The following is a 12,033-nucleotide window of genomic DNA, read 5'->3' on the forward strand; positions in this document are numbered from 1 at the left end:
TACTACAACACCCTATCAGGCCCCAGTCTTACTACTACCGCATCCTATCAGGCCCCAGTCTTACTACTACAGCACCCTATCCACCCTATCATGCCCCAGTCTAACTACTACAGCACCCTATCCATCCTATCAGGCCCCAGTCTAAGTACTACAACACCCTATCAGGCCCCAGTCTAACTACTACAGCACCCTATCAGACCCCAGTCTTACTACTACCGCACCCTATCAGGCCCCAGTCTTACTACTACAGCACCCTATCAGGCCCCAGTCTTACTACTACAGCACCCTATCAGACCCCAGTCTTACTACAACCGCACCCTATCAGACCTATCAGGCCCCAGTGTAACTACTACAACACCCTATCCATCCTATCAGGCCCCAGTGTAACTACTACAGCACCCTATCAGGCCCAATCTAACTTCTACAGCACCCTATAGCACCCTATTCACCCTATCTGGCCCCAGTCTAACTACCACAGAACCATATCTGGCCCCAGTCTAACTACTACAGCACCCTATCCAACATATCAGGCCCCAGTCTAACTACTACAGCACCCTATCAGGCCCAGTCTAACTACTACAGCACCCTACAGCACCCTATCCACCATATCAGGCCCCAGTCTAACTACTACAGCACCCTATCAGGCCCAGTCTAACTACTACAGCACCCTATCAGGCCCAGTCTAACTACTACAGCATCCTATCAGGCCCAGTCTAACTACTACAGCACCCTACAGCACCCTATCCACCATATCAGGCCACAGTCTAACTACTACAGCACCCTATCCACCCTATCAGGTCCCAGTCTAACTACTACAGCACCCTATTCACCATATCAGGCCCCTGTCTTACAGCTACAGCACCCAGAGAAACAGTGTTTAGAAAGGAGCTCTGAAATCCACTTTTTCATGCTTGGGCTACTGCCTTCTGTGTCTGATACATGCCTAACTACAACCATAGAAGTAGAATGAATTAGAACTTGAATTCATTATATTTCTATGACTACACCACCCATAGAAATCGTGTTTAGAATGAGGCTCTGAAATCCACTTTTTAATGTTCCACCATTTGTAGGACCAAGGATTGATTGTCTGTCTGTCTGTCTGTCTGTCTGTCTGTCTGTCTGTCGCTTAGCCCATCTACTTGTAGTGTTGATACACAGACTGAACTGTCAATCATCTCAAATATATCTGTTACCTTCCTCTATTTCTCTCTCTATCTGTCCTTTTCTGGCTGTGTTCTGATGAATAATCTACATGTATTTACTACTGTCTTTCTCAATCTCGAAACATCCCTGCTGTTATGTTTAAGCCAATTAGGGCTTGAGGAGGAGTTTGCAATAAGGGAGTTGGAAATGACATTATTTACAGTTCGAACGCTGAAGGACTAAGTAATGCTGGCTAGGCTAATTATACCACCTTCGATTGGTTCATTGTGCAACAACAACAGATCTAAACCAAGCCAATGGTGTCTGTGTTGTGGTGCCACTAGTCAATCAATCAATCAAATGTATTTATAAAGCCCTTTTTACATCAGCCGATGTCACAAAGTGCTATACAGAAACCCAGCCTAAAACCCCAAACAGCAAGAAATGCAGATGTAGAAGCACGGTGGCTAGGAAAAACTCCCTAGAAAGGCAGGAACTTAGGAAGAAACCTAGAGAGGAACCCGGCTCTGAGGGGTGGAGATTATAACAGAACATGTCGAAGATCTTCAAACGTTCATAGATGACCAGCATGGTCAAATAATAATAATCACAGTGGTTGTAGAGGGTGCAACAGGTCAGCACCTCAGGAGTAAATGTCAGTTGGCTTTTCATAGCCGATCATTCAGAGTTAGACAGCAGGTGCAGTAGAGAGAGAGTCGAAAACAGCAGGTCCGGGACAAGCTAGCACATCCGGTGAACAGGTCAGGTTTCCATAGCCGCAAGTAGAACAGTTAAAACCGGAGCAGCAGCACGACCAGGTGGACTGGGGACAGCAAGGAGTCATCAGGCCAGGTAGTCTTGAGGCATGGTCCTAGGGCTCAGGTCCTCCGAGAGAAGAGAGAGAGAATTAGAGGGAGCATGCTTACATTCACACAGGACACTGGATAAGACAGGAGAAATACTCCAGATATAACAGACTGACCCTAGCACCACGACACAAACTATTGCAGCATAAATACTGGAGGCTGAGACAGGAGGGGTCGGGAGACACTGGCCCCGTCCGACGATACCCCCGGACAGGGCCAACCAGGCAGGATATAACCCCACCCACTGGTCTGTTGAGTTGAATTGAGTTATTTGTATCTACTAGACACACAGTGTGGATGTGTAGAGAATCTACTACTGTATCTACTAGACACACAGTGTGGATGTGTAGAGGATCTACTACTGTATCTACTAGACACACAGTGTGGATGTGTAGAGGATCTACTACTGTATCTACTAGACACACAGTGTGGATGTGTAGAGGATCTACTACTGTATCTACTAGACACACAGTGTGGATGTGTAGAGGATCTACTACTGTATCTACTAGACACACAGTGTGGATGTGTAGAGGATCTACTACTGGATCTACTAGACACACAGTGTGGATGTGTAGAGGATCTACTACTGGATCTACTAGACACACAGTGTGGATGTGTAGAGGATCTACTACTGGATCTACTAGACTGGACCTGACATTTAGACAGAAACCCATCCACACGGATTATCACCTCTCTCATTCTTCCTACTATCTCGTATTCTGTCTTTCATGATACAAAATAAATGATTCATGCATTCTGAAATCTTCTAATCCTTCCTCTCTCTCTCGCTCTCTCTCTCTCAGGTATGCCTGTGGTTGTCAGCGTGTCTCCGGACAGGTAACCGGGTGTGTTGCTGGTGCCATGGCAACTCCAGAGCTGCGTCTGTTGCCTGTCATCGTGGTTACCATCGTCCTGGTGGCGTTGTCGGCTGCGGATGACCATGAGTGGCACTTTAAACCAGGTAAGAGGTCAAAGGTCAGATGTTAGACAGGAAGTGGCTATTTAAGGGCAAGGTCAAATCAGATCCCTAGAATATGATTGGTCGTTATTGTTGAAGAGAATGGGTTCTCAATAACCTACCTAGTTAAAGCCAAGGTAGATAGTAGAGGGACTAGGGATTGATGATCGTTGACCAATCGGCCAGGTTTAATACAATTTGAGTCACAACAAGGGAAAAAACTATAATCAGAACAGTGTTTTACCTTCCATTCAAGATCTCACAGGCACCCCCTCAGAAATGTCAGACAATTCCATCTCGGCCTCACCTATTGCCCTATCCTCCTCCTCCTCCATCCCTCGCCCTCTCTGCCCCTCTCTTGTCTACATTCTCCTCACATTCTTGGATGTGTGCCTTAAGTCTGTCCATCAGCTATCAGCAGCCAATCCTGTTTCAGGTCCATGTCTCCTAGGCAGCCTTGTTTAACAGGAGAGAGATGGTAGCAGGGCGATAGAGCCTCGGGTATTCAACCTCACTAATGCACAGGCTGCTCATCAATCTGTCAATCATACAAAGAGAGAGAGAGGGGAGTGAGGGAAGAAAGGAGAGAGGGGAGGAGAGGGATAGAGAGAGAGTAGAGAAAATTAAACTCCACAAGGTGAAACCAGAGCTGCCGTTTTCTGTCACCTCCAGGGTATCAGCAGACAATGAATTATCTGTCTCACGCACATGCACACACACAGTTGTCATCTGATTTGATCCATATCGTTATTATTTCCACACCGTTGCTGTGGGGATACAACAACAAGTCTTTTATAGGAGGAAATACCCGGGATATTAGTAGCGGGATATGAACTGATATAAAGAGTGAATAAAGGCAGGGAAACACCCACCGTGTGTGAGAAAGAGAGGGAGAGAGTGGGAAGAAAGCCAATGGAGAAAGAGAGGGAGAGAGTGGGAAGAAAGCCAATGGAGACAGAGGGCAATAACAGAGAGGGGAGTAAAAAGAGAGATGGAGAGGCCTGGAGAGAGAGAGTTTTATTGGCAGCTTGGTAATGATGTAATGAAACAGGCCTGTCCGTGTGGGGGGGGGGGGTGTCTCAGAGGGTTTATCTTCCAACCCCACATTCCTATCCACTGACTCACCGACAGCAACTGAGTTAGAACTTCCCCCCTTATCACCCCCCCACACCCTCATATCACTGACAGCATCATTATCACCCTCATATCACTGACAGCATCATTATCACCCCCACACCCTCATATCACTGACAGCATCATTATCACCCCCACACCCTCATATCACTGACAGCATCATTATCACCCCCACACCCTCATATCACTGACAGCATCATTATCACCCCCCACGTCCTCATATCACTGACAGCATCATTATCAACCCCCCACGTCCTCATATCACTGACAGCATCATTATCAGCCCCCACGTCCTCATATCACTGACAGCATAATTATCCCCCCCCACGTCCTCATATCACTGACAGCATCATTATCATCCCCCACGCCCTCATATCACTGACAGCATCATTATCCATGCCTCCATATCACTGACAGCATCAGTTATCCACGCCCCAATATCACTGACAGCATCATTATCACCCTCATATCACTGACAGCATCATTATCACCCCCACACCCTCATATCACTGACAGCATCATTATCACCCCCACACCCTCATATCACTGACAGCATCATTATCACCCCCACACCCTCATATCACTGAGAGCATCATTATCACCCCCCACGTCCTCATATCACTGACAGCATCATTATCAGCCCCCCACGTCCTCATATCACTGACAGCATCATTATCAGCCCCCACGTCCTCATATCACTGACAGCATCATTATCACCCCCCACGTCCTCATATCACTGACAGCATCATTATCACCCCCCACGCCCTCATATCACTGACAGCATCATTATCCATGCCTCCATATCACTGACAGCATCAGTTATCCACGCCCCAATATTACTGACAGCATCAGTTATCCACCCAAAGCAAAGTCTCCGTATCAATAACAATAACTGAGTTCGATTTCCCTCCCCCCCACTAGCACAACCCCATTATCCCCTATCATTTTCCATCACCATCACCACCCCTCCCCCACTCCAGTTAGTAGCACCATCCTGTCTCCCCCACACCCCCTTCCTTTCATATCATCTGGCCCACCACCACCACTCACTGTGACTGGTTCTCTGCCCCCCATTTGGTCATGTCTCACCCTGCAGTGAAGTCATGGCAGATAGCTAAGTCGTTGGATAGTGCCTGGTTGATATATGCCTGTGGGACTGTTGTCTGGGCTGATATTTGAACCGGTTAGAGCAGAGCTGTCCATTTCATCTGTTAACTGTCTGTCCTATGTCCACCTCTTCCCCTCTTTCACTCCACTTCCACCTTGTCCTCTTCTTTCTCCTCCTTTCTCCTTCTTTCTCCTCCTCTAGTCCTGTGCTCACCTCATCTGCCTGTTAAAGTAAAAAGAAATGGAGAATGATACCTCTTCAGGGTTATAAGCTAATAGAAGAATATCTGTTTGTAATGAACTTGGCAGCTCCTATTCTTCAATATTCATCCTATTAGAAGATGAATTAACATTGACAGTACTTGTTTCTTCCTGAGTGACTAGAAGAGAAATAAGATGTGACAAGGACATTATTGGATGAGCTCCGCTACGCGGTCTGAGGATGTGTCCCAAATGGCACCCTATTCCCTATAGAAGGCATTGCTTTTGACCAGACCCTGGATTAGGGTGCCATGTGGGAAAGATAGAGAAGGAAAAATATGAATTATAATCCACATAATAATTCATATTTCCTGTTGCTGCAGGATTATTTTCCTTCTGTGAGAAACTGGTCAAATTAAGATCCTACATCTGTACATGTAGCTATCATGTTACTCCTGATGTATGATAGTAGAATGTATGATAGTAGAATGCTCTATTCTGTCCTCTAGTCTCTGTATGACAGGCATGATTAATTATATTATGTAGTCTCTATCTCATTCTTGCCCCCCCCCCCCCCCCCTCTGTCTATGTCTCCCTTTCTCACACAAACATGAACACACATACACACACACGGCCACATCCATGCAGCTCAGTGTCGTTATGCCCTGGGGATGGAGGATGGCACCATCCCTGACTCTGACATCACGGCTTCCAGTGCCTGGTCAGACTCTACTGAGGCCAAACACGGCAGGTACGTATGTCAGTGTGTGTGTGTGTGTGTTATTCCCTTTTCCAAAGGGGAAAAGCCCAGCAGCTGTCCTGTATAGCTCTGTGTCAGCTGTTATAGTAGCTGATAGCTGATCTCTGTGGAGGAGAAGTGTTTCTGGTTTCCATGATTCTAAGACTCTGCGACCTTTGACATATTTGGGTCCTTTGTATCTCAATGCTTGACTGTGGAGAGTGCAAATAGAGAATTCAAAATGTGTGTGAGTGAGTGCCTGTGTGTGTGAGTGAGTGCCTGTGTGTGTGAGTGAGTGCCTGTGTGTGTGAGTGAGTGCCTGTGTGTGTGAGTGAGTGCCTGTGTGTGTGTGAGTGAGTGCCTGTGTGTGTGTGAGTGAGTGCCTGTGTGTGTGTGTGTGTGAGTGCCTGTGTGTGTGTGTGTGTGAGTGCCTGTGTGTGTTTGTGTGAGTGCCTGTGTGTGTTTGTGTGAGTGCCTGTGTGTGTTTGTGTGAGTGCCTGTGTGTGTTTGTGTGAGTGCCTGTGTGTGTTTGTGTGAGTGCCTGTGTGTGTTTGTGTGAGTGCCTGTGTGTGAGTGAGTGCCTGTGTGTGTGAGTGAGTGCCTGTGTGTGTGAGTGAGTGCCTGTGTGTGTGAGTGAGTGCCTGTGTGTGTGAGTGAGTGCCTGTGTGTGTGAGTGAGTGCCTGTGTGTGTGAGTGAGTGCCTGTGTGTGTGAGTGAGTGCCTGTGTGTGTGAGTGAGTGCCTGTGTGTGTGAGTGAGTGCCTGTGTGTGTGAGTGAGTGCCTGTGTGTGTGAGTGAGTGCCTGTGTGTGTGAGTGAGTGCCTGTGTGTGTGAGTGAGTGCCTGTGTGTGTGTGAGTGCCTGTGTGTGTGTGTGTGTGTGTGTGAGTGCCTGTGTGTGTGAGTGCCTGTGTGTGTGAGTACCTGTGTGTGTGAGTACCTGTGTGTGTGTGAGTGCCTGTGAGTGTGTAGTGTGAGTGCCTGTGAGTGTGTAGTGTGAGTGTGTAGTGTGAGTGCCTGTGTGTGTGTGAGTGCCTGTGTGTGTGAGTACCTGTGTGTGTGTGTGTGTGAGTACCTGTGTGTGTGTGTGTGAGTACCTGTGTGTGTGTGTGTGTAGTGTGTGTGTGTGTGTGTGTGTGTGTGTGTGTGTGTGTGTGTGTGTGTGTGTGTGTGTGTGTGTGTGTGTGTGCAATTACATGATCTCTATTCATGTCTGGTTCTGGGTCTGTATCTCTCTACTGTTGACTATGTCTGTCATCTGTTGTCACCATGTTTAAATCACACAGGAGAAGACTATTAGATTACAATACAAGGCTGTGGCCAGCGTGTCTCTTTATAGCACATTAGGTCATGATATTACATTACCAGCCTATTTGTTGAACAAGGCAGATTGACATGGTCTATTACTAGACATCCACAGTGTGTGTGTGTGTGTGTGTATGTGAGTGTGCCTCAGTTTCCATGTCTCTCTTAGCCTGCCGTGTCTGGGCTGGGTCTGCTGGCTGACTCTCAGTTCATGTGGAGGTGATAAGCCCCAAGCCCTTAAAGAGACATCACAGACAGACGGACGGACGGACGGACGGACGGGGAAGAGAGAGAAGAGACGGACGGGGAAGAGAGAGAAGAGAGACGGACGGGGAAGAGAGAGAAGAGAGAGGGACGGGAAGAGAGAGAAGAGAGAGGGACGGGGAAGAGAGAGAGAGAGGGAGGGATCGGGGAGAGAGAGAGGAGGGAGAAGTAGGGAAAATGGGCGCCACTGTGATGGAGGGGGAGATTGAAAGAGGGATGGAACGAGGGAGGGAGGGAGGGAGGGAGGAAGCCTGGTGTGTGATCTTAGGGAGATGCTCATTGATATTGTCTGAAAGCAGCTGGATGACAGCATGTTAGATGGAGGGAAGAAGAGAGGGAGGAAGGGAATTTAGAGAGAAGGAGGAAGGGATAGAGTACTTGGCTGGTCTGAGAGTGAGAAAGAGAGAGCGGGAATAGAGAGTGATCAAATCAAATTTTATTTGTCACATACACAGTTAGCAGATGTTAATGCAAGTGTAGCGAAATGCTTGTGCTTGTAGTTCCGACAATGCAGTAATAACCAACGAGTAATCTAACCTAACAGTTCCACAACAACTACCTTATACACACAAGTGTAAAGGGATGAAGAATATGTACATAAAGATATATGAATGAGTGATGGTACAGAACGGCATAGACAAGATGCAGTAGATGGTATAGAGTACAGTATATACATATGAGATGAGTAATGTATATATATATAAATAATATATATATATAAACATATATAAATATATATATAAACATTATATGAAGTGGCATTGTTTAAAGTGGCTAGTGATACATTCCATACATTTTTACATTGTTAAAGTGGCTGGAGTTGAGTCAGTATGTTGGCAGCAGCCACTCAATGTTAGTGGTTGCTGTTTAACAGTCTGATGGCCTTGAGATAGAAGCTGTTTTTCAGTCTCTCGGCCCCTGCTTTGATGCAGGGGGGATAGAGGGGAATAGAGGACTTGGCTGGTCTGAGAGTGAGAAAGAGAGAGAGGGAATAGAGAGTGATGCAGGAGGGGGATAGAGGACTTGGCTGGTCTGAGAGTGAGAAAGAGAGAGAGGGAATAGAGAGTGATGGAGGGGGGATAGAGGGGGGAATAGAGGACTTGGCTGGTCTGAGAGTGAGAAAGAGAGAGAGAGAATAGAGAGTGATGGAGGGGAATAGAGGGGGAATAGAGGACTTGGCTGGTCTGAGAGTGAGAAAGAGAGAGAGGGAATAGAGTGATGGAGGGGGAATAGAGGACTTGGCTGGTCTGAGAGTTAGAAAGAGAGAGAGGGAATAGAGAGTGATGCAGGAGGGGGATAGAGGACTTGGCTGGTCTGAGAGTGAGAAAGAGAGAGAGGGAATAGAGTGATGGAGGGGGAATAGAGGACTTGGCTGGTCTGAGAGTTAGAAAGAGAGAGAGGGAATAGAGAGTGATGCAGGAGGGGGATAGAGGACTTGGCTGGTCTGAGAGTGAGAAAGAGAGAGAGGGAATAGAGAGTGATTGAGGGGGGAATAGAGAGGGGAATAGAGGACTTGGCTGGTCTGAGAGTTAGAAAGAGAGAGATGGAATAGAGAGTGATGGAGGGGGGAATAGAGAGGGGAATAGAGGACTTGGCTGGTCTGAGAGTGAGAAAGAGAGAGAGGGAATAGAGAGTGATTGAGGGGGGATAGAGGGGGGAATAGAGGACTTGGCTGGTCTGAAAGTGAGAAAGAGAGAGAGGGAATAGAGAGTGATGCAGGGGGGATGGAGGGGGATAGAGGACTTGGCTGGTCTGAGAGTGAGAAAGAGAGAGAGGGAATAGAGTGATAGAGGGAATAGAGGGTGAATAGAGGACTTGGCTGGTCTGAGAGTGAGAAAGAGAGAGAGGGAATAGAGAGTGATGGAGGGGGGAATAGAGAGGGGAATAGAGGACTTGGCTGGTCTGAGAGGGAATAGAGAGTGATGGAGGGGGGAATAGAGGGGGATATAGGACTTGGCTGGTCTGAGAGTGAGAAAGAGAGATAGGGAATAGAGAGTGATGGAGGGGAATATAGGGGGAATAGAGGACTTGGCTGGTCTGAGAGTGAGAAAGAGACAGAGGGAATAGAGTGATGGAGGGGGGATAGAGTGGGGAATAGAGGACTTGGCTGGTCTGAGAGGGAATAGAGTGATTGAGGGGGAATAGAGGACTTGGCTGGTCTGAGAGGGAATAGAGTGATTGAGGGGGGATAGAGGACTTGGCTGGTCTGAGAGGGAATAGAGTGATTGAGGGGGGATAGAGGACTTGGCTGGTCTGAGAGGGAATAGAGTGATTGAGGGGGAATAGAGGACATGGCTGGTCTGAGAGGGAATAGAGTGATTGAGGGGGAATAGAGGTGGGGATAGAGGACTTGGCTGGTCTGAGAGGGAATAGAGTGATTGAGGGGGAATAGAGGACTTGGCTGGTCTGAGAGGGAATAGAGTGATTGAGGGGGGATAGAGGACTTGGCTGGTCTGAGAGGGAATAGAGTGATTGAGGGGGGATAGAGGACTTGGCTGGTCTGAGAGGGAATAGAGTGATTGAGGGGGAATAGAGGACATGGCTGGTCTGAGAGGGAATAGAGTGATTGAGGGGGAATAGAGGGGGAGATAGATCCTAATGCCAGCGACTAAGTGGTTGTACTGTGGTCTGTTTGTTGTGATGGATATTGTGGTCTCTGTAAGAAGTATTTGTGGTTGGGAAAGTTATATTCTATCCAGAATGATCTCATTATGGAATCCATGAATGTATAATTCAATAATCCCCCCCCCCCCCCAGGTTGAGTACAGGAGAGGGAGACGGTGCGTGGTGTCCTGCAGGAGCAGTGTTCCCCAGTGCTTCAGAGTACCTCCAGGTCAGACATGGGCTACAGCCACATACTATATGTGAAGGATTCTCTGTTTCCATTGGCTAGAGGTGCATTCATTCCGCCAATATTCACATTTCATTGGGTTGTAGTTTGTGTTTAATTTAATCAAGGTAGAAGTTCCCTAGTTTCCCTGTGTTGGAGGTAGAGGGTCAGGATGGGCTGAGGTTCAGAGCACTACATTACAACTGACCTTAGATCAGTGACTAGAGACGTCTTGTTCTCTCTCTTCCAGGTGGACCTGCGCTCGCTGCACTTCCTGGCTCTGGTGGGTACCCAGGGTCGCCATGCCGACGGGCACGGCCAGGAGTTTGCCCGCAGCTACCGGCTCCGTTACTCCCGAGACGGACGCACCTGGATCACCTGGAAGGACCGCTGGGGGCAGGAGGTAAAGAGAAGTGTGTGTGTGTGTGTGTGTGTGTGTGTTTTATCTATTTAATGTATCTCTCTCCCCTTGGCTCTGCTACTCTGACTCATTCCATTATTTCTGTCTTAAACCTTTTATTCAGCCACCCACTCACAACAAGACCTTTTATGTATCATTCATTCACTATCATTTCTGTATTCCATTATGTCCATGTTGCTTTTTCACATCTAAATGCTTAATACTGCTATTCATGGTTATTCAATGGGTCTCCATGCTACTCTTGACTGTCTCCCTCCTCCCCCCTCATCCCCAGGTGGTGTCTGGGAATGAGAACACCTATGATGTGGTTCTGAAGGACCTGGGTCCACCCATTGTTGCCCGTTATGTTCGCTTCTACCCCCTGGCAGACCGGGTCATGAGCGTCTGTCTGCGAGTGGAGCTCTATGGCTGTCTGTGGAACGGTGAGTCACACTGTGTGTGTCCTGTGTGTGTCCTGTGTCTGTCTGTGTCTGTGTCTGTGTCTGTGTCTGTGTGTCTGTCTGTGTTAGTTGGGAAACATGTGTGGATGGGTTCTGTGTGGGTCTAGAGCAGATTAATTAAAACACTCTTAGAAGAAAAGGTTCTGGATAGAACCGAAAAGGGCTCTTTTGCTTGTTTCATATCCGGCACTATATACTGTAGAACCTTTTTGTAGGGTTCTTTGATCAGAACCCCAGGGGTTCTTCTTCATTGAACCAAAATTGGTTCCACATAGAACCCTTATAGAACCTTTAGGGGGGGCCATATATGAAGCAAGCATAGAACCCTTTTTGGTTCTATCCAGAACCTTTTTTTCTAAGAGTATAAGGTGGATACAGACAGACATTGAAAAGAAGGCCTTTGGTCTCATATCTCTGCTGTCTGCACTCCAGACACTTAGGGGGATGGCCAACGACTTCACCATCCTTAGATGTGTGTGTGTGTCGCCTTGAATTTACGGTCTGTTTTCTGGATTTGAGAAATAAGTCTGATTATGTGTCTTCAAGCACGTATTTCTGCAGATATGGTCAAAGGATTCACTCACCATGACTTTTAATTTACTGTCTGGTTTGGCCTGAGATAAAA

At 47.4% G+C, this 12,033-nt stretch overlaps 1 protein-coding gene across 5 annotated transcripts in view; it reads left to right on the forward strand.

The window, feature by feature from the left end:
• The window catches only part of LOC129857564 (epithelial discoidin domain-containing receptor 1-like), a 64,210-nt gene that overhangs the window by 23,646 nt on the left and 28,531 nt on the right, over positions 1 to 12,033 (forward strand). For all 5 annotated transcript variants that reach the window (XM_055925964.1, XM_055925962.1, XM_055925961.1 and 2 more), the window contains exons 2-6: positions 2,816 to 2,973; positions 6,061 to 6,163; positions 10,475 to 10,550; positions 10,798 to 10,950; positions 11,243 to 11,390. In XM_055925964.1, coding sequence (XP_055781939.1) covers positions 2,874 to 2,973; positions 6,061 to 6,163; positions 10,475 to 10,550; positions 10,798 to 10,950; positions 11,243 to 11,390 — 580 coding nt within the window. In that variant the 5' untranslated portion in view covers positions 2,816 to 2,873. The remainder of the gene's footprint in view (positions 1 to 2,815; positions 2,974 to 6,060; positions 6,164 to 10,474; positions 10,551 to 10,797; positions 10,951 to 11,242; positions 11,391 to 12,033) is intronic.

This window comes from Salvelinus fontinalis, chromosome 6 (assembly GCF_029448725.1).
Source record: "Salvelinus fontinalis isolate EN_2023a chromosome 6, ASM2944872v1, whole genome shotgun sequence".
Taxonomy (NCBI): Eukaryota; Metazoa; Chordata; class Actinopteri; order Salmoniformes; family Salmonidae; genus Salvelinus; species Salvelinus fontinalis.